This window comes from Ranitomeya variabilis, chromosome 4 (assembly GCF_051348905.1).
Source record: "Ranitomeya variabilis isolate aRanVar5 chromosome 4, aRanVar5.hap1, whole genome shotgun sequence".
Lineage (NCBI taxonomy): Eukaryota > Metazoa > Chordata > Amphibia > Anura > Dendrobatidae > Ranitomeya > Ranitomeya variabilis.
The window spans coordinates 454,340,250-454,359,152 of record NC_135235.1 but is presented as its reverse complement, the minus strand read 5'-3'; the positions used below and the strand labels follow the sequence as shown (position 1 = coordinate 454,359,152).

Genomic DNA, 18,903 nt, shown 5'->3' with positions numbered 1-18,903 from the left:
CTTGTGTGTTACAGCTCATTACACCATAACAACAGATGGAAAAATACATTCTTACGATACAAGGCTGATCTCAAGACTGCTGCGGTCATAAAATGCTATTCCGAGAAAAGTAATGTGAATATTAATGAAAAGGACTTAAAAAAAAATAAAAAAGGTTGTGTTGCCCTTTACTTCACATGTGACCATTAACCTTTACGACTAAACCACTAATGGAATTTCCTTTGGTGGAAAAAAAAAAAAGAAGAGAGGAGCGCTTTCTGAGAGTAGCAAGTTAATAATGCATAACCAATTGTAGAAAACCTTCTCACCTGGCAAAGCTTTACTACAGGCACAACTCCATAGTGGGTTCCAGCGAGCGCAGCCTGGTATACTGTGAAAATATCCTCCATGGAGAGTGCCGGCAGACTCAGAGCAAGATGATGTCAAAGACAAAAAGAACAGATGGAGGGTGTTCCCATCGAGATGAGGAAGGCAGAAAGAACGAAAAAGTATAAAAACAAAAAAATATACCGTAATAATAAATGTTTCGGCTGCATCCAGCCTTCCTCAGGTAGTTTTTTTTTTATAACTTGTTCTTACTTCGCTTATTGGATCTGCCATTTCATCGAGATGGGAGCACCCTTCATCTTGCTTTTTCACTTCACCTTTACGACTTGGCAGTTTATTTGTTTTTGTTTTTTCCTCCCCCTCTTCCACAGCCATAACCTGTTTTTTTTCCTCCCCATTAACAGAGCCGAGTTAATTAAAATTAACGGAATTCTTCAGTTTGTGACAGACAAAAAAATGCAACAGAAAAACGCAGCAAATACTTAGCGTGCGCATATATACAGCTCCATAAAAAAAAAAAAAAACAAACAAAAAAAAAAACACACAACACACACACTAGTAATCACCATTTAGGTTATATAAAGTATACATTACATTATATACAAAGTACAGCCAAAAGAAAAAGTATATCCACCATGAAGAAATATAGTAAAATGGTCTACATAAATAAACCAAACATGGATGAGGGAGCTTGCCACAATACATACACATCTATGAGAACTACATCCACAACCCCAGTTCGAAAAACAGCTGGAACGCTATGTAAATTGTAAAGAAAAGAATGTAAGGATTTAAGGCAAAACATAGATCAGAATACGAAACAGAGGGTTTTTTTCAAATGAAATGGAGAAAAACAAAACAAAAACAAAAAAAAAAAAACAGCTGGAGGGTTAATGTTTAACTAAGTCACATGACGGTTTAAAAAGAGAATTTCAGAGAGGCAGAGTCTCCCAGAAGCAAAGATGGTCAGAGGTTCATCAATCAGTGAACAATAGCATCTAAAAATTGTGGAACAATTTCAGAATAATGTAATATTGCAGACGTTGTATATTTTGATCCTATGCATTGTAGATAAGATATTCAGAGTTTCTGGTGAAATCCATGTGCACGAGAAACAATACCAATGGGTCAATATTGGATGCTAGTGATCTACAGCTCCTCAGGTGGTACGGAACTAAAATTAGGCTTGATTTGGTTGTGCAAAAAAAAAAAAATAAATAAATCACTGCATGGACTCAAGAATATTTCCAGAAATCATGGTTTATATACACAGTTTGCCAAGCAGTCAAATACAAACTATGCAATGCCATACCAATTTATGGCATGGGGTTGCATTAGTGCCTATGGCACGGGCAGCTTACACATCTTGAAAAGACTTCTAAAACCTCTATGTAATACTCCTCGTTGATGAACATCATATGCTCCCATACAGACGTCCATTTCAGGGAAGGCATTGCATATGTCAGCAAAACAATTCTAAACCGCATATAACATCCAGCACAATTGAATACCAGAGTGTATGGTGCCCATATAGCTATATAACAATCAATATACTATAGCAATTCGCATAGGTACCATAAATCTGGCACTGCAATATAATGACAGCACAAGGAAGAGGGTGCATCACTATGGGCTTCGTATTAACCTTTTTATAAGGATGGACACAGCTAGAAAAGGGCCTCTGTGCAAGAACAGAATATGGTTCCTTTGTAGTCTAAGGAGTTCTGACAGAACTATATGTGGGGCCACCACATTAGTGCAAGATTATAACGACGGACACACAACAATATGCAGAGAGATGAGGCCCCATGATTTCCATGTTCGCCCCTTGCAGCCGCCTAATAAGCTCTAGATCAGCAGTGAGCCACAGTGTGTTCGTTCCTGCCCCATTCTGCAGCAATCTGGGTAAGGCCGGGGTCAGGCTTGCGAGTTTAGTGCAAGAAACTTGCACGAGTCTCTCGCATCAAGTCCCGGCACAGCCACCGGCTCTCGGGATCAGAGTGTGGGGCTGCATGTATTTCTATGCAGCCGCATGCTCCAGTCCCGAGTACCGGTGGCAGTGCCGGGACTTGATGCAAGAGACGATAACTCTTATCAATCATAAGGAAAATAACTAATGTGATATACAGGTCCTTCTCAAAAAATTAGCATATAGTGTTAAATTTCACTATTTACCATAATGTAATGATTACAATTAAACTTTCATATATTATAGATTCATTATCCACCAACTGAAATTTGTCAGGTCTTTTATTGTTTTAATACTGATGATTTTGGCATACAACTCCTGATAACCCAAAAAACCTGACTCAATAAATTAGCATATTTCACCCGACCAATCAAATAAAAGTGTTTTTTAATACCAAACAAAAAAACCATCAAATAATAATGTTCAGTTATGCACTCAATACTTGGTCGGGAATCCTTTGGCAGAAATGACTGCTTCAATGCGGCGTGGCATGGGGGCAATCAGCCTGTGACACTGCTGAGATGTTATGGAGGCCCAGGATGCTTCAATAGCGGCCTTAAGCTCATCCAGAGTGTTGGGTCTTGCGTCTCTCAACTTTCTCTTCACAATATCCCACAGATTCTCTATGGGGTTCAGGTCAGGAGAGTTGGCAGGCCAATTGAGCACAGTAATACCATGGTCAGTAAACCATTTACCAGTGGTTTTGGCACTGTGAGCAGGTGCCAGGTCGTGCTGAAAAATGAAATCTTCATCTCCATAAAGCATTTCAGCCGATGGAAGCATGAAGTGCTCCAAAATCTCCTGATAGCTAGCTGCATTGACCCTGCCCTGGGCTACAGAGAAGCAGCACTGGACTGTTGCTAAGTGGTCCCAAGTACTTTTTTCTGATGAAAGCAAATTTTGCATGTCATTCGGAAATCAAGGTGCCAGAGTCTGGAGGAAGACTGGGGAGAAGGAAATGCCAAAATGCCTGAAGTCCAGTGTCAAGTACCCACAGTCAGTGATGGTGTGGGGTGCCATGTCAGCTGCTGGTGTTGGTCCACTGTGTTTCATCAAGGGCAGGGTCAATGCAGCTAGCTATCAGGAGATTTTGGAGCACTTCATGCTTCCATCGGCTGAAATGCTTTATGGAGATGAAGATTTCATTTTTCAGCACGACCTGGCACCTGCTCACAGTGCCAAAACCACTGGTAAATGGTTTACTGACCATGGTATTACTGTGCTCAATTGGCCTGCCAACTCTCATGACCTGAACCCCATAGAGAATCTGTGGGATATTGTGAAGAGAAAGTTGAGAGACGCAAGACCCAACACTCTGGATGAGCTTAAGGCCGCTATTGAAGCATCCTGGGCCTCCATAACATCTCAGCAGTGTCACAGGCTGATTGCCTCCATGCCACGCCGCATTGAAGCAGTCATTTCTGCCAAAGGATTCCCGACCAAGTATTGAGTGCATAACTGAACATTATTATTTGATTTTTTTTTTGTTTGGTATTAAAAAACACTTTTATTTGATTGGTCGGGTGAAATATGCTAATTTATTGAGACAGGTTTTTTGGGTTATCAGGAGTTGTATGCCAAAATCATCAGTATTAAAACAATAAAAGACCTGACAAATTTCAGTTGGTGGATAATTAATCTATAATATATGAAAGTTTAATTGTAATCATTACATTATGGTAAATAATGAAATTTAACACTATATGCTAATTTTTTGAGAAGGACCTGTACAGTATACCCTTTAAACCACTCTTGTCTTGTGGGGTCTCTATATTGCATTTTGCACATTTACACTCAGATGGCAGCTCACTCCTACATCTAATATATAAAGCTGAATGTGTGTGTGTGTATGTATGTGTGTATGTATGTCCGGGATTGGCATCTGAACCGTCGCAGCTACAGCCACAAAATTTTGCACAGTCACACGTCTGGACCCCGAGAGCGTCATAGGCTATGTTGTGAGGTGAAATTAACCCCGCGCTTTCCAATTCACCAAACAATTTTGCCCCTATCTACATAATGGGGAAAAAGTGAAAGGAAAAGTGTTGGAGACGTCGCAGCTACAGGCACAAAATTTTGCACAGTCACACGTCTGGACCCCGAGAGCGTCAAAGCTATGTTGTGAGGTGAAATTTTAACCCCGCGCTTTCCAATTCACCAAACAATTTTGCCCCCATCTACATAATGGGGAAAAAATGAAAGGAAAAGTGTTGGAGGCAAATTAACAGCTGCCAGATGTGAACAAGGGGGACTTAAAGAATGAGAGCGATGGCGCCAAAGAGCATATACTGTACAGTTGCTAAGGTGGGGCCCCGACATGGGATAATCACCACACCACCACGGGGATATGAACACACACACAAAATGCGCCACACACTACCACGTGCTCGAACACATATACCACCCTCAGCGCACATTTCACCACACATACACCAACCTCGCCACATAAAAGTTGAAACACAAAAGTCGCCGCTCAAAACTCATCTCACAAAAGTCGCTACATGCATGTCGCCACACGCAACTCAACACACACAACTTGACACACGAAACTCGCCCTAAAACACACACAAGTCTGGTATTATCCTTCAAAAATAAAAATCTGATTAATAAGCTGACAAACTACATGAGCAACAAATGTACCATCCGGCAGCTGTCAGTCACATGACCTGTCTATTATGTGTATGTGTGAGCTAATATATACTGCCAGGGGGTGGGCTTACTGTTGGCTGGGGATTTATCAGGCTGCCAATTTAGCTTACAAATACTGAGGTAAAAATACTGACCAAATAATGTGTGAACGAGGTCTAATACAGGAGGAGATGACATACAGATATATACTATATACAGGAGGAGATGACACACAGGTATATACTATTTACAGGGGAGATGACACACAGGTATATACTATATGCAGGAGGAGATGACACAGATATATACTATATAGAGGAGGAGATGACATACAGGTACATACTACATACAGCAGGAGATGACATACAGGTATATACTATATACAGAAGGAGATGACACAGGTATATACTATATACAGGAGCAGATTACCTACAGGTATATAGTATATACAGGAGGAGATGACATACAGGTATATACTATATATAGGTGATGACACACAGGTATATACTATACACAGGAGGAGATTACATACAGATATATATATATATATATATATATATATATATATATATATATATATATATATATATATATATAGATGACATACAGGTATATACTATATACAGGGGAGATGACACACAGCAGGTATATACTATATACAGGGGAGATGACATACAGGTATATACTATATACAGGAGATGACATACAGGTATATACTATATACAGGAGATGACATACAGGTGTATACTATATATAAGGGAGATGACAAACATGTATATACTGAGGTGAAAATGAGAGGTGTGAGGTGAAAATGAAAAGGTGTGAGTGCAAAATGAGAGGAGTGAGGGAAAATAGTGGAGTGATCGGAAAATGACAGATGTGAGGTCGAAATGACAAGTGTTAGGGGGGAATGAGAGGAGTGAGGGGGAAAATAAGAGGAGTGAGGGGGAAAATGAGAGATGTGAGGGAGAAAATGAAAGATGTGATGGGGAAAATGAGAGGTGTGATGGGAAAATAAGAGAAGTGAGGTGCTATAACTAACCACAGATATTTACTATGCCCAGGCAACGCCGGGCTCTTCAGCTAGCTTAGATTTACAATCTCCATGCTTTTCTCATGGTCAACTTTATGTGGCCTGTTCAAGAGTTGGAACAGCCAAAAATCTGTTTGTCTTTGCACCTGAAGGAAAAACTAAGAATGTCGTTTATCAAAAGGCTCTCGAATAAGTAGTAGAAGATTACTTCACATTACTTGGCCAATTTAGTTAAATCTGTGTGGAATATCTCTGGTGTTTAAATATATGTTGTAAAATGCTTCTATTAGCTTAGTTTTTGCCTTTTAATAATTACATTTCTATCTATTTGTTTTGTGGTTTTTTTGTGCAGAATAAATTTTTGTTAACACATTCTATTTTGCTAACAGCAGTTATTACCCCGGGCGAAGCCGGGTAGTACAGCTAGTTACATATATAATTCTTATGTATGAAATAAGACTATTGTGGAGACTTTCCTCATCCACATTTGATAGGTTTACTGTTGCAGACAAGTTTACGATATGCTATATGCGGAGAAAGACCTTTTTATTTGTCTGTACTTTGTATATAATGCAAATAGATTACTGTTACTACGATTGTCAAGGTCTTAAAACAAAGGTCCGGGATGCACCAAAACAGAGGCAGTAGTGACATGGACCTCTGCCACATGTGGATCTCCCAATTAAGCACGTTTGCTTTGTACTACATCCAAATTGCCCTGGTTTTCTGCTTCTACTACTTTGATTCACCAGGATCCTACCACTGATCACTTGCATAGAAAGGCTACGAGTGCCAACCACAGTACCTTTTTGATATACTGTGAGATGGATGAGAATATTACTTCATGCTCTCTAACAATTACATGGAACCAGTAAGATTTTAAATAAGGATCAATTGCTAAATTTTTATGCAGTGCGGTCTCCTCTTCTTGCAGACACAGCGTGAGGAGGCAAATATTAGGGAAGATGACTGCAAGAACAGAATACAAACTGGGTTTATTTCTGGACTGTGATGATGGAAACATAGCAACAATGCAGGCACTAGACAAGGTTTTCAAATCGAGAAACAGGTCACTGGTGATGAAGACATGGATCATACATTGTTGGGTCTTTTCTGTAGTAACATATGGATGCAAAACCCGAAAAAGACAAGACCGAAAAAGACAAGACCGAAAAAGACAAGACCGAAAAAGACAAGACAAAGACACCTTTAAAAATGTGGTGCTGGAGAAGGATGTTATCAATACTATCGATGGCAAGAAGAACAAAAGTCAATTTTGGAACAAATCAGGAGAGACGTCACTCAGCAAGGATCATCCATCTACGACTTCCCTACTTTGGACACATCATGCGAACAGAGCAATCACTGGGGAAGGACATCATGGTTGGAAGACTAGAAGGAACAAGATAAGAGGAAGACCAGCAACCCCTTGACTTAAGGTACCTTCACACTCAGCAACTTTACAACAAGAACGATCCGTGACATTGCAGCGTCCTGGTTAGCGATCTCGTTGTGTTTGACACGCAGCAGCGATCAGGATCCCGCTGTGATATCGCTGGTCGGAGCTAGAAGGCCAGAACTTTATTTGGTCGTCAGGTCGGCGTATATCGTCGTGTTTGACAGCAAAAGCAACGATGCCAGCAATGTTTTACATGGAGCTAACGACCTGTGAGAACGATAAATGAGTCACCGTTACGTCACAGGATCGCTCCTGCATCGTTCTGGAGCTGCTGTGTTTGACGTCTCTACAGCGACCTAAACAGCGACGCTGCAGCGATCGGCTCGTTGTCTATATCACTGCAGCGTCGCTGAGTGTGACGGTACCTTTAGTACTATTAAGATAATGGTGGAAAAGGCCCTGGTGGACCCATTTAAGATGCAATCCTACAGATTGATCATTCATCAAGTGGCCATGGCTAAGGATTGAGCCAAAGGCCTTTAAAAAAAGAAATATATATATATATATATTGGAAACACAAGGTTATATACATAGGGGCTGTGTACCCAAAGACTGAGAAAAATGCAGTATGCATTGTTAAATCTCCTACAGATTTTTGTCTCAATATACGAAAACAAATATTTAAAACAGCAAATAGTCTAATTTACTTGCCCTTCAAGAGCATATGCATCTTCACTAGCCACTGGGAAAAATCACTATGAAATCATGATCAGAAATACACAGCACAGAAAATACTGGGAAATAAATTAGCCCAACCTTATGAGTGCAAGTAAAATTGAAATGAGAGCTGTAGAACAACTGCACCCAGGAAAACTGATACAACAAATCAAATTACAATTTTACTACATTTCCATTGAAACCTTTAGGCTTAATCCACCGTGATAACATATCCTGCAACTTCCTCCTTACCTAACCAAAAAGCCCTTAGGGTACTGTCACACTGTGCAATTTTGATCGCTACGACGGTACGATTCGTGACGTTCTAGTGATATCGTTACGATATCGCAGTGTCTGACACGCAGCAGCCATCAGGGACCCTGCTGAGAATCGTACGTCGTAGCAGATCGTTTGGAACTTTCTTTCGTCGCTTGATCACCCGCTGACATCGCTGGATCGTTGTGTGTGACAGCGATCCAGCGATGTGTTCGCTTGTAACCAGGGTAAACATCGGGTAACTAAGCGCAGGGCCGCGCTTAGTAACCCGATGTTTACCCTGGTTACCAGCGTAAACGTAAAAAAAACAAACAGTACATACTCACATTCCGGTGTCTGTCCTCCGGCGTCTCAGCTTCTCTGCACTGTGAGCGCCGGCCAGCCAGAAAGCGAGCACAGCGGTGACGTCTGACGTCACCGCTCTGCTTTCCGGCCGCTGTGCTTACACAGTGCAGAGAAGCTGAGACGCCGGGGGACAGACACCGGAATGTGAATATGTACTGTTTGGTTTTTTTACGTTTACGCTGGTAACCAGGGTAAACATCGGGTTACTAAGCGCGGCCCTGCGCTTAGTTACCCGATGTTTACCCTGGTTACCCGGGGACTTCGGCATCGCTCCAGCGCCGTGATTGCAACGTGTGACCGCAGTCTACGACGCTGGAGCGATAATCATACGACGCTGCGACGTCACGGATCGTGCCGTCGTAGCGATCAGAATGGCACTGTGTGACAGTACCCTAAGTCCAATCCATGCAGTATTCACACTCCCACATTGCATCACTATTGAAAATGTAAATCCCATTTGGGCTGACTAACCATTATTCCTGGAATTTTATCCATAGCTGCTGACAAATCCTATAATCTTGCCGCTACCTCTAACAGCTCATCTTTCTGGGAGGCCACAATGAATTTTAAGATCTATTTAAAAATAGAGCTGAACTGAGCACTGAAATATAAAGACAAAAGAGACACCCAAAATGTACCTTTCAATGAGATGTGCATGTAAAATTGAGAATAGAAAAGGCTTCCATTAGTATCAAATATCTTTATATTTATGTGGATTAAAAATAAATGCCAGGCCATAAGATCAGTCCTTAAAAGGAAAGCACACTTAAAAATGTTCATACTCTCATACGGATATAAACAAGAACTCCCAGTTTTCCCCCGATTCTATAACTGCACCCTCCCTAAATGTCTATCCCACGCCGTACGTATTTATGTACTTCCATGTGTTTTAACCTGCTAGCCTCAATTTTCATTCTTCGCTTTTCATCATGCATGTTATTTCTCTATGTGTTGCTATAAATCCCATGATGCTTCAGAACAGCTTCACAAGGGCAGCTTGACCAGTGCCATCTCGATCTGCTGGGTTGACCCTGTGATTATTTAGGAGACTATAGGTTAAGGGAACTAAGAAATCATCAATACGCAGTTAAAAGGCTGAACTGTGATCTTTATTATCACTGAGACAGTAGCCGTGCAGTCATCATCAGGGAGAACGTTATAAACTGTATCCAAATTGCATCGATGACACATGGAGTTCTGGTGACCACCTTCAGAGAACAAAGCCATGTAATACCTGGGGGTGTGGTGGTCACCACGTGATTTAACTGATGAGAAGTATACCATGAATTTCCAGATGGAAAAGGAACAACTAAATAGGTAAGTAACGGGTAGGTAGGCATGTATGCATCCTAGCCGTGTAGGATTTGATTAGACGCACCTACTTAGCTTTTTAAGTGAACACTAGCTTTTAACCACTTTTCCCCTTTTGCTTTATCCTCACACTAGTCCTTCTACATAGTGTGTGTCATGAGACACACACACACTAGCATAGATGGTGACCACCAATTCCCCAAAATTGGCAAGACACTTGTGTTCCTGCAATGCAGTCGTTCTTTATCCAAGGGCAAGAAATCGCTTCCCTCTACTATAGAAATATGCAAGATGCAAGTTTACAAGACCAATTACTGTCAAAGTAGATTGCAGAAGTTCGTTAACCAGTAAAATATTTTAAAGAAATCAACCATTAGCATTAATCTATCTAGAAGTGTGCCTGCCCAACGCTCTGTTCTGTGGATTTCTTTGTCCGGGTTTCACTAATGTTGATAACCACGTCCATTCCATGTAGACAGAGGGAAAAAAAATATCTGATATGGCAGAATCCAAGGTCAACCATAATGCGACTTAATAATTTAGACAAGACAGAATTAAACTATAAGATCAATAATTCAGGAATGTGCAAGTCATAATAGATAGATGGTAAGGCAGGGGACCAAGGGATGTACTGCAGACGCAACTCAAGGCCACAGATTAGCCATTTTATTCCTTTCTGAAGCCCAGGACCTTGCGTTTATTTAAAAGAGACTATTTTTGGATTAGAAGAATATAAAAGATACATAATCCCGGTAATCATTTATATTCTGCCCAAGAATATCTTTGATATATATATATTTTTTTAATAATAGTGAACAGGCTCTTGCATCCTTCGATGTTCTTCTCTGATGTATTCTTTACGTGTTCTGGACTACTGGTCATAGCAATCGAAAGAAGCTCCTTGCACACCATTTCTGTACCCATTAGAAACCTTGCTTTTCGCAGTTCAATACAATTAGCCTGTATGACTACTTATGGGAGACAACAGTACAAGGCATACGAATGCTGAAATGAGAAAAGAAAAAGCGGAAAGAAACAAAAAGCGGAAAGAAACAAAAAGCGGAAAGAAACAAAAAGCGGAAAGAAACAAAAAGCGGAAAGAAACAAAAAGCGGAAAGAAACAAAAAGCGGAAAGAAACAAAAAGCGGAAAGAAACAAAAAGCGGAAAGAAACAAAAAGCGGAAAGAAACAAAAAGCGGAAAGAAACAAAAAGCGGAAAGAAACAAAAAGCGGAAAGAAACAAAAAGCGGAAAGAAACAAAAAGCGGAAAGAAACAAAAAGCGGAAAGAAAGGCTCCATCTTTTTGTGCCCACAATCTGAAGGGATTTAGGGAACTTTGTGGGCTTCCTCAGCTACTGCACCTTCAAAAGCGAACTCGATTTACTGGCTGCATTATCTGTTCTCACCATAAATATTCAATTAGCAAAAAGTGTAAAAAGGCAAAGTTTCCATAATATATTGTGCATGGCACACAGGATAAATGCTCATTCCATCTTCATGGATCTCTTACCAGGTTTTGCTCACACAATCCACGGAACTGCTGGAATTTCTGCGACATCAGAAGCTGAGCGCTGCCAACAGCACTGAGAACCTTCCCAATCACTGCAAGCAGAAGGCAGAGGTCAGGGCGAACAAATTTCATGCTAGAAATGCTTATCCGGGACATGAATTAGAGTCTACTTTGCCAGATGGGCCATTGGCACTAGATATTCAAAGAGGAAGGACTAAATGGAAATTGCAGCACAGTGTCTGAGAAGCTTAGCACAAAATGTGTGAATGAATATATATACATACATATACATACACACACACACACACACCTGCTCTGCAGCCACTATTATAATATGTGCCCAGCTCAACATGAAAAATTTGGTGAACGATCCGCTTTAAAAATGTGCCTACGCTCACAAATATGTCTCTTTTGTCATGTGACACATTTCCTTCTATCACAGGGTTAATGACCGGGAGGCTGTAGTGGGATGGGGAATTTGCATTGGTGCTCAGAAGGGGTTTATATTGGAGGGGGGAGGGGGGAGTGTGTTGAGTCTTTTCTTTGCTCCACTCTTCAAAATCATGTGCACTATAGTGTTCAGCCTCACTAGTGCTGCGGGGACAGTAAAAAAAATAAAAATAATATGTGGAACAGAAGGAAGTAATATACAACTTGAAATGGTCATTTAGTCACTGACCATTACAGAAGAGCCAATGAGTACATTTACATGCATTGCACAGCACCTTTTAGATTTCGCCACATATACAGACTTTAGTAAATTAAAAGGATTTTTAGATCCATACTATATCAAAACTCAGTAATATGTGGGGGTAACTACTATAGAAGTTAATCGACTAATACCACCACTTAAATGTTTTGAAAAAGACACTAAATAAAAGAGTAATATGATTGAACTGAACAATCTATTACAAAATCACACAGTGAAAGACAGACAGTACAAAAAGTCCCATTTAAAAAAACAAAAAACAACTTACGGTAAGGGCAGTGTGGTTCATACATGAAACAGGCATATAATACTACATAACATATCTACACATCAATTGTAGATTTCAATCCAACACAACCTTATTGAAAATATTACAAGGCAATGGAATAAATGGAGGGAGTGTTAAGAAAATGCTGTGCGGTATCAATTGCCTGCAAAAGACAGACCATGTGCCATAATGGTAGGTTGAACCACACTGCCCAACGCGCGTTTCGCGTGTAGCTTTGTCAGGGGTACTGAGGCAGTGTTCCTGTGGGTATACAAAAAGATATTTGTCAAATCCCCTGTAATTAATCAAAAGGAGCCACCCCTCGCCCATCCAGATTGCCGCAGCCGGCGCAGTCAGATCCATCTGCTGCTTTATAGTGTTAGGTCACTGCCCCCTTGCAGGCAATGGATACCCAGCAGCATTTTCTTAAAGCTCCCTCCATTTATTCCTTTGCCTTGCAATATTTTCAATAAATTAATGTGTTGGATTGTAATCTTCAATTGGTTGCAATACTATGTCACATATCGACAGATGCCAATTTCATGTATGAACCACACTGCCCTTACTGTTTTTAAGGGATTTTTTTATACGGTCTTTCTTACACTGATTTTGTAATGATGATTTTTCAGTATAATAATGATATTAGCCTTATATAATGTCTTTTTCAAAACATTTAAGTGGTGGTATTAGTCTAAAATTCACAGACAGCCTTGACTCCAGAGAAAGAAACAAGACTTGGCTCTCAGGAGGCTGCATTCACATGTGAACCACAAAGAAATAATGGTAAAAGAATACCTTCTTCACACAAGTTGTTATCACCGGTTTCTCTCTGCATCTGTTTACACCAGCCCTCAAGCCGCTCTGTCTCAGCCTGCAACAACTTCAGGAACCAGTGTCCATCTCTGCGGCAAGCTCCCGCCTGGGCAGGCTCTGTAGAAGGAGGAGAGGCTGCAGAATCCAGCCAAGGGTCAGGGGGAGGAAGGGCAGAGGCTTCTGTATCCCCACCATCTCCATAGGAGAGGTGCTTTTTGGGGAGGGGCACTGGAGGACCGGTGGCGGGCTGACGGGTTGGTGGGCAGTCAGGAACACTTTTATCTGATGAATTGCTGGGCTCTTGCGTATCAGAATCTGTCTCTTGCTTCGATGTCATACTGCTGGATCGACTATTCCTGTTGGCAGACAGTAAAGGAACTTTTAGAGACTTTATGAAGACGTAACTATTTCTCAGTCAGGCTACAAGAAGCGGATATTTGTCAGTATGATATGCCAGCATCCTTTTTGTTGAGGTGAATGTATTTGAATAATGGGTCAGACATAATGCAAATGCTAAAAAAGACACTTAGAAGGGGTTGTCCAAGATCGGCATGAAAGTCTGAGGTCACTGTGACTGCAGACTTGTCCATCCTCAAAGTGCACACATTGCAAGTGGTCAGGATTCTCCATTGCCGCAAGCAGGCTGTTCTTCATATTGCACACTTGTGGTTACATAATTCTAGACATTCATTCTGACTTGACATGTGTGGCCTTGCTCAACGAACAAAGAAAAACAAAACCCCAAAAACAATTACAGAATTGCGTTTTTGCACATTTTTCACTGAACTTGGAATTCTCCCCCCCACAATTTACTGTACATTGAAGGGTTAAATGGATGGTGTCGTTCAAATCAACACATCCCTCACAAAACCATAGTACAGATATTTGGACAGGACAATAAGGTTACGGCTCTTGAAAGGGGAGGAGAAAAAAAAAATAAGCCCAGTAAGGAAATGATTAAGGGGCTAAATAAGTAAATATCTACCCAATTCTCTATTAGAAAACTTTATAACACGCATACAGAGAGTGCTACACACAGCAAGTGTAATAATTACTGGCATATTTATTATTTATGGCTTCGCTCGCACACATGAACAATGATTTCCCCTTGTCTGCACAGCCCCATTGAACTTCTATACAAATGTAGAAAACAAGTATGCAAATAGGTAATCTTATCATTTAATGCCCATTTATAGCTAGGAACACATTCTTACTGTGCAGATGGTCAGTGTTCTAAGAAGTACAAAAATGACCTCTCTGCTCTCCTGAGCAGTGTTCCAGGGCTCACTCACACTAGTGTTTAAATCAGATGAATAATGCAGTCAGATACATACATCTGTACATACATACATAGTACAGACCAAAAGTTTGGACACATCTTCTCATTTAAAGATTCTTCTGTATTTTCATGACTATGAAAATTGTACATTCACACTGAAGGCATCAAGACTATGAATTAACACATGTGGAATTGTATACTTAATTTCAGTTGTTTCACACTCTTTTGTTATGTCTTATATTCTAGGTTCTTCAAAGTAGCCACCTTTTGCTTTGATGACTGCTTTGCACACTCTTGACGAACTTCAAGAGGTAGTCACCGGGAATGGTCTTCCAACAATCTTGAAGGAGTTCCCAGAGATGCTTAGCACTTGTTGGCCCTTTTGCCTTCACTCTGCGGTCCAACTCACCCCAAAACATCTCGATTGGGTTCAGGTCTGGTGACTGTGGAGGCCAGGTCATCTGGCGTAGCACCCCATCACTCTCCTTCTTGGTCAAATACCCTTACACAGCTTGGATGTGTGTTTGGGCTGAAGGACAGTCAGTCCGAAAAATTGGGAAAACTTTGAAAGTGTCCCCAAGTGCAGTTGCAAAAACCATCAAGCGCTACAAAGAAACTGGCTCACACGAGGACCGCCCCAGGAAAGGAAGACCAAGAGTCACCTCTGCTTCTGAGGATAAGTTTATCCGAGTCACCAGCCTCAGAAATCGTAGGTTAACAGCAGCTCAGATTAGAGACCAGGTCAATGCCACACAGAGTTCCAGCAGCAGACACATCTCTACAACAACTGTTAAGAGGAGACTTTGTGCAGCAGGCCTTCATGGTAAAATAGCTGCTAGGAAACCACTGCTAAGGACAGGCAACAAGCAGAACAGACTTGTTTGGGCTAAAGAACACAAGGAATGGACATTAGACCAGCGGAAGACACTGCTTTGGTCTGATGAGTCCAAATTTGAGATCTTTGGTTCCAACCACCGTGTCTTTGTGCGACGCCGAAAAGGTGAACGGACGGACTCTACATGCCTGGTTCCCACCTTGAAGCATGGATGAGGAGGTGTGATGGTGAGGGGGTGCATTGCTGGTGACACTATTGTGGATTTATTCAAAATTGAAGGCATACTGAACCAGCATGGCTACCACAGCATCTTGCAGCGGCATGCTATTCCATCTGGTTTGCGTTTAGTTGGACCATATTTTATTTTTCAACAGGACAATGACCCCAACACCCCTTCAGGCTGTGTAAGGGCTATTTGACCAAGAAGGAGAGTGATGGGGTGCTACGCCAGATGACCTGGCCTCCACAATCACCAGACCTGAAACCCAATTGAGATGGTTTGGGGTGAGCTGGACCACAGAGTGAAGGCAAAAGGGCCAACAAGTGCTAAGCATCTCTGGGAACTCCTTCAAGATTGTTGGAAGACCATTCCCGGTGACTACCTCTTGAAGCTCATCAAGAGAATGCCAAGAGTGCAAAGCAGTCAAAGAAAAAAGGTGTCTACTTTGAAGAACCTAGAATATAAGACATAACAAAAACGTGTGAAACAACTGAAATTAAGTATATAATTCCACATGTGTTAATTCATAGTTTTGATGCCTTCAGTGTGAATGTACAATTTTCATAGTCATGAAAATACAGAAGAATCTTTAAATGAGAAGGTGTGTCCAAACTTTTGGTCTATATATATTTAATATATAAATAATTATTATATATAATTATTTTCCCGTAAGGGCCATCAGTATAGCATAGGAAACTAAGTGGTCCTGTAAAAGACTAATAGTTGCGGAGTTTAAAAAAAAAAATAAACCCTTTCGCTTCGGTGAAAAATTGGCTATTCGTAAAGAAAAAAGAAAGTATTGTCTAATGGAACCATGCACTCTGTAGTTTCTATCCTATTCCTCCTGGAAATGTAGGAATACATAGTCACAATTTTCCACATTAATAGATCATTCCTTATTATAGGGTCTGTCAGACCATGTAAGTGTAGACACCGAGGAGTACACCTTTTTCACAACCATCCTCAAAATAGTATTCGAGTTTACCTCCACTCTTCTTCCACTTGGACTCCAATGGATTGAAATTTGGCAGGAGGGGGCAGCTCGGGAACAGGCACTGGTTGTATACTATCCACCTGTAGAAAAAGAAAATTTATATATAAATAAAAATATAAATAAATCATAATGAATGAAGAAATTAGCCTGTGTTACTATTAAGGAATGAATAAGTATTGAAGTGAATCTGATAGCAGGTTTTTGCTACCTCATCTAGGAACAGCACAAGTTAGGAAAAGAGACCCAGATTCCAATGATGTATCGCTTAGTTTATTGGGTGCACTAGTTGAGACACAATCAGTTCTTAAATGTAACATACAGCAGAGTTCAGAAAGAACCTAGCCCACACCACAGCTTTCTGTGTACATTGTCTATTGACAGGGAGCTTATCAGAGGGGGCGTGGTCAGACAAGGGATCTTGTGCAGTCTGGTCAGGGCAATGATAAAGCCCTAGTAATAAAACCTTCATTTTACATACACAGCACACAGGCTAATAAATGACACATTGCTGAAATCTTTATTTCAGCCCCCATCTCTTGCAGTTTTCAGATTACATAGCAAAAGCCTTCTGAAAGATTCCCTTTGAAAGGGAAAAACTTACATTTTTATGTACATTTATAAAATTAATACGTTCATTTGTATAACTGTCACCTTTGGATGCCAGAACTTGACGACTATACAGAGATTACATAGGCTTTAATTTATCCCTTCCAGCAATGTTTCAGATCACAAAATACTGGTTTGACTCACCAGCAACAATTTTTTTTTATAAAGACGTTCATCAGCAGCTGCAGTGTGCATTGTACAGCTGTTGTAGACCTTTTTGAAAAGAATATGGCAATTTGATAACAATCGTATACAGTAAGCTTCCAGTCTCTTCAAAACTAGGTTTATTATAAGCAATAATGTTGAGACTATTATAAAAATATCAGAATTGACCTTGGACTTCTGACCAGTATAAATGCAGTCTGCCTGCGACCTCCTGCCTTGATAGGTCATGGAACACAATGGCCCTAATATATTTACAGCACAGTAATACATAGGCCATGGGTACAATCTTTACTACGCACTACCTTTAGTTTGGAAATGGATTGTTAGAGTAATGTCCATTATGATTTTCGGACCTGGTAATCCATTATTAACACGGCATGATTACAGATATGCAGGGAATTAAAAGAAAGTGTGCCCTGAAAGGCCCAGAGGGCTGACTGATCAATCAAGTTTTAAAGCAGGACTAATTTATGCCTTAAAAAAAAGTGCATCAGCAGAAAACATGTTGCTATCTAATGGCAGAACTGTCTGCTTTCACGAAACCACCAAGAACCCAACCCTGGCTGCAGCCTTCACCGTTGGGATGCTTCCATAATGCGGACAGGAGATCCAGGAACTGGTGATCGGACCGCAGGGCCTAGGCTGATCGGAAGAGACATGGAGGCGAGCCAGGACCAGGGCTGGAAAAATGCTAGAGGGCTCCCTAGCTGCAAAGCACTGACAGTTGGCATCCTAGGTGGAGGTTGTTATGAGGGTCCATCGCAGAGTTTGGGACCAGTCGTCACATCTCATTCAACCAGCGGGCAGGAGACAGAACTCTTGCCTTGAAGGCTGCAAGAGCTGATGGTTGGAACAAGGGTCACATTCCGAAACATGGTTGTTATGTGGCGAGTGTGATCTGAGGAGGAAGGGAGCAGGATGAACCATTCTTGGGGATTGAACATGCCTGGGAGAGGCTCTTTGAGAAGGGGCTACCACCCGCAAGACATCATATTGCCCTTGGGATTCCCTACCTCCTGTGCAGGAGCAGGCAATGGTGCAGGTGACACAGGGGGCTGTAGCAGACTTCTGCATGTTGGGAGCTCCGGCACTACCTGAAGCAGAGTCACTTACAGTCCAGGCACCTGGGAATCAAGCTGCAGAAAGCAGTCCCCCCAGCTTTCCAAGAAAGGAGAATAAGAAGCGGAAACCTGAAGAGGATTACTGTACTCATTTTTTCCTGGCTTTGCACTTTCTGCAAAGCATTTGAGTGTAGGAGTACAAGTACACTTTCAAAAATATATACGTTCAAAGATTTTTTTTTCTGGATTCAATTTGTTTTGGGTGGGTTAAAATTTTTAACGCTTGGCCTGGTACAGTTCACAAAATATTTGTGTGGCAACAATTGACTATTGTCATATATACTGTAAAACCTGATTTGCAGAAAATTTCATTGGTTTGGGGGGGAAAAAAAAAAAAAAAAAAAAAAAAAAAAATCGGCCTGCTACAGGTGTACAAAA

At 41.0% G+C, this 18,903-nt stretch overlaps 1 protein-coding gene across 5 annotated transcripts in view; it reads right to left on the bottom strand.

Annotated features, from left to right (window-relative positions):
- Nucleotides 1-18,903, bottom strand: part of DLGAP4 (DLG associated protein 4) — a 266,332-nt gene that overhangs the window by 10,879 nt on the left and 236,550 nt on the right. For all 5 annotated transcript variants that reach the window (XM_077251584.1, XM_077251585.1, XM_077251587.1 and 2 more), the window contains 3 exons: nucleotides 16,625-16,713; nucleotides 13,288-13,661; nucleotides 11,516-11,607 (listed from right to left, as the gene is read on the bottom strand). In XM_077251584.1, the coding sequence (XP_077107699.1) occupies nucleotides 11,516-11,607; nucleotides 13,288-13,661; nucleotides 16,625-16,713 (555 nt within the window). The remainder of the gene's footprint in view (nucleotides 1-11,515; nucleotides 11,608-13,287; nucleotides 13,662-16,624; nucleotides 16,714-18,903) is intronic.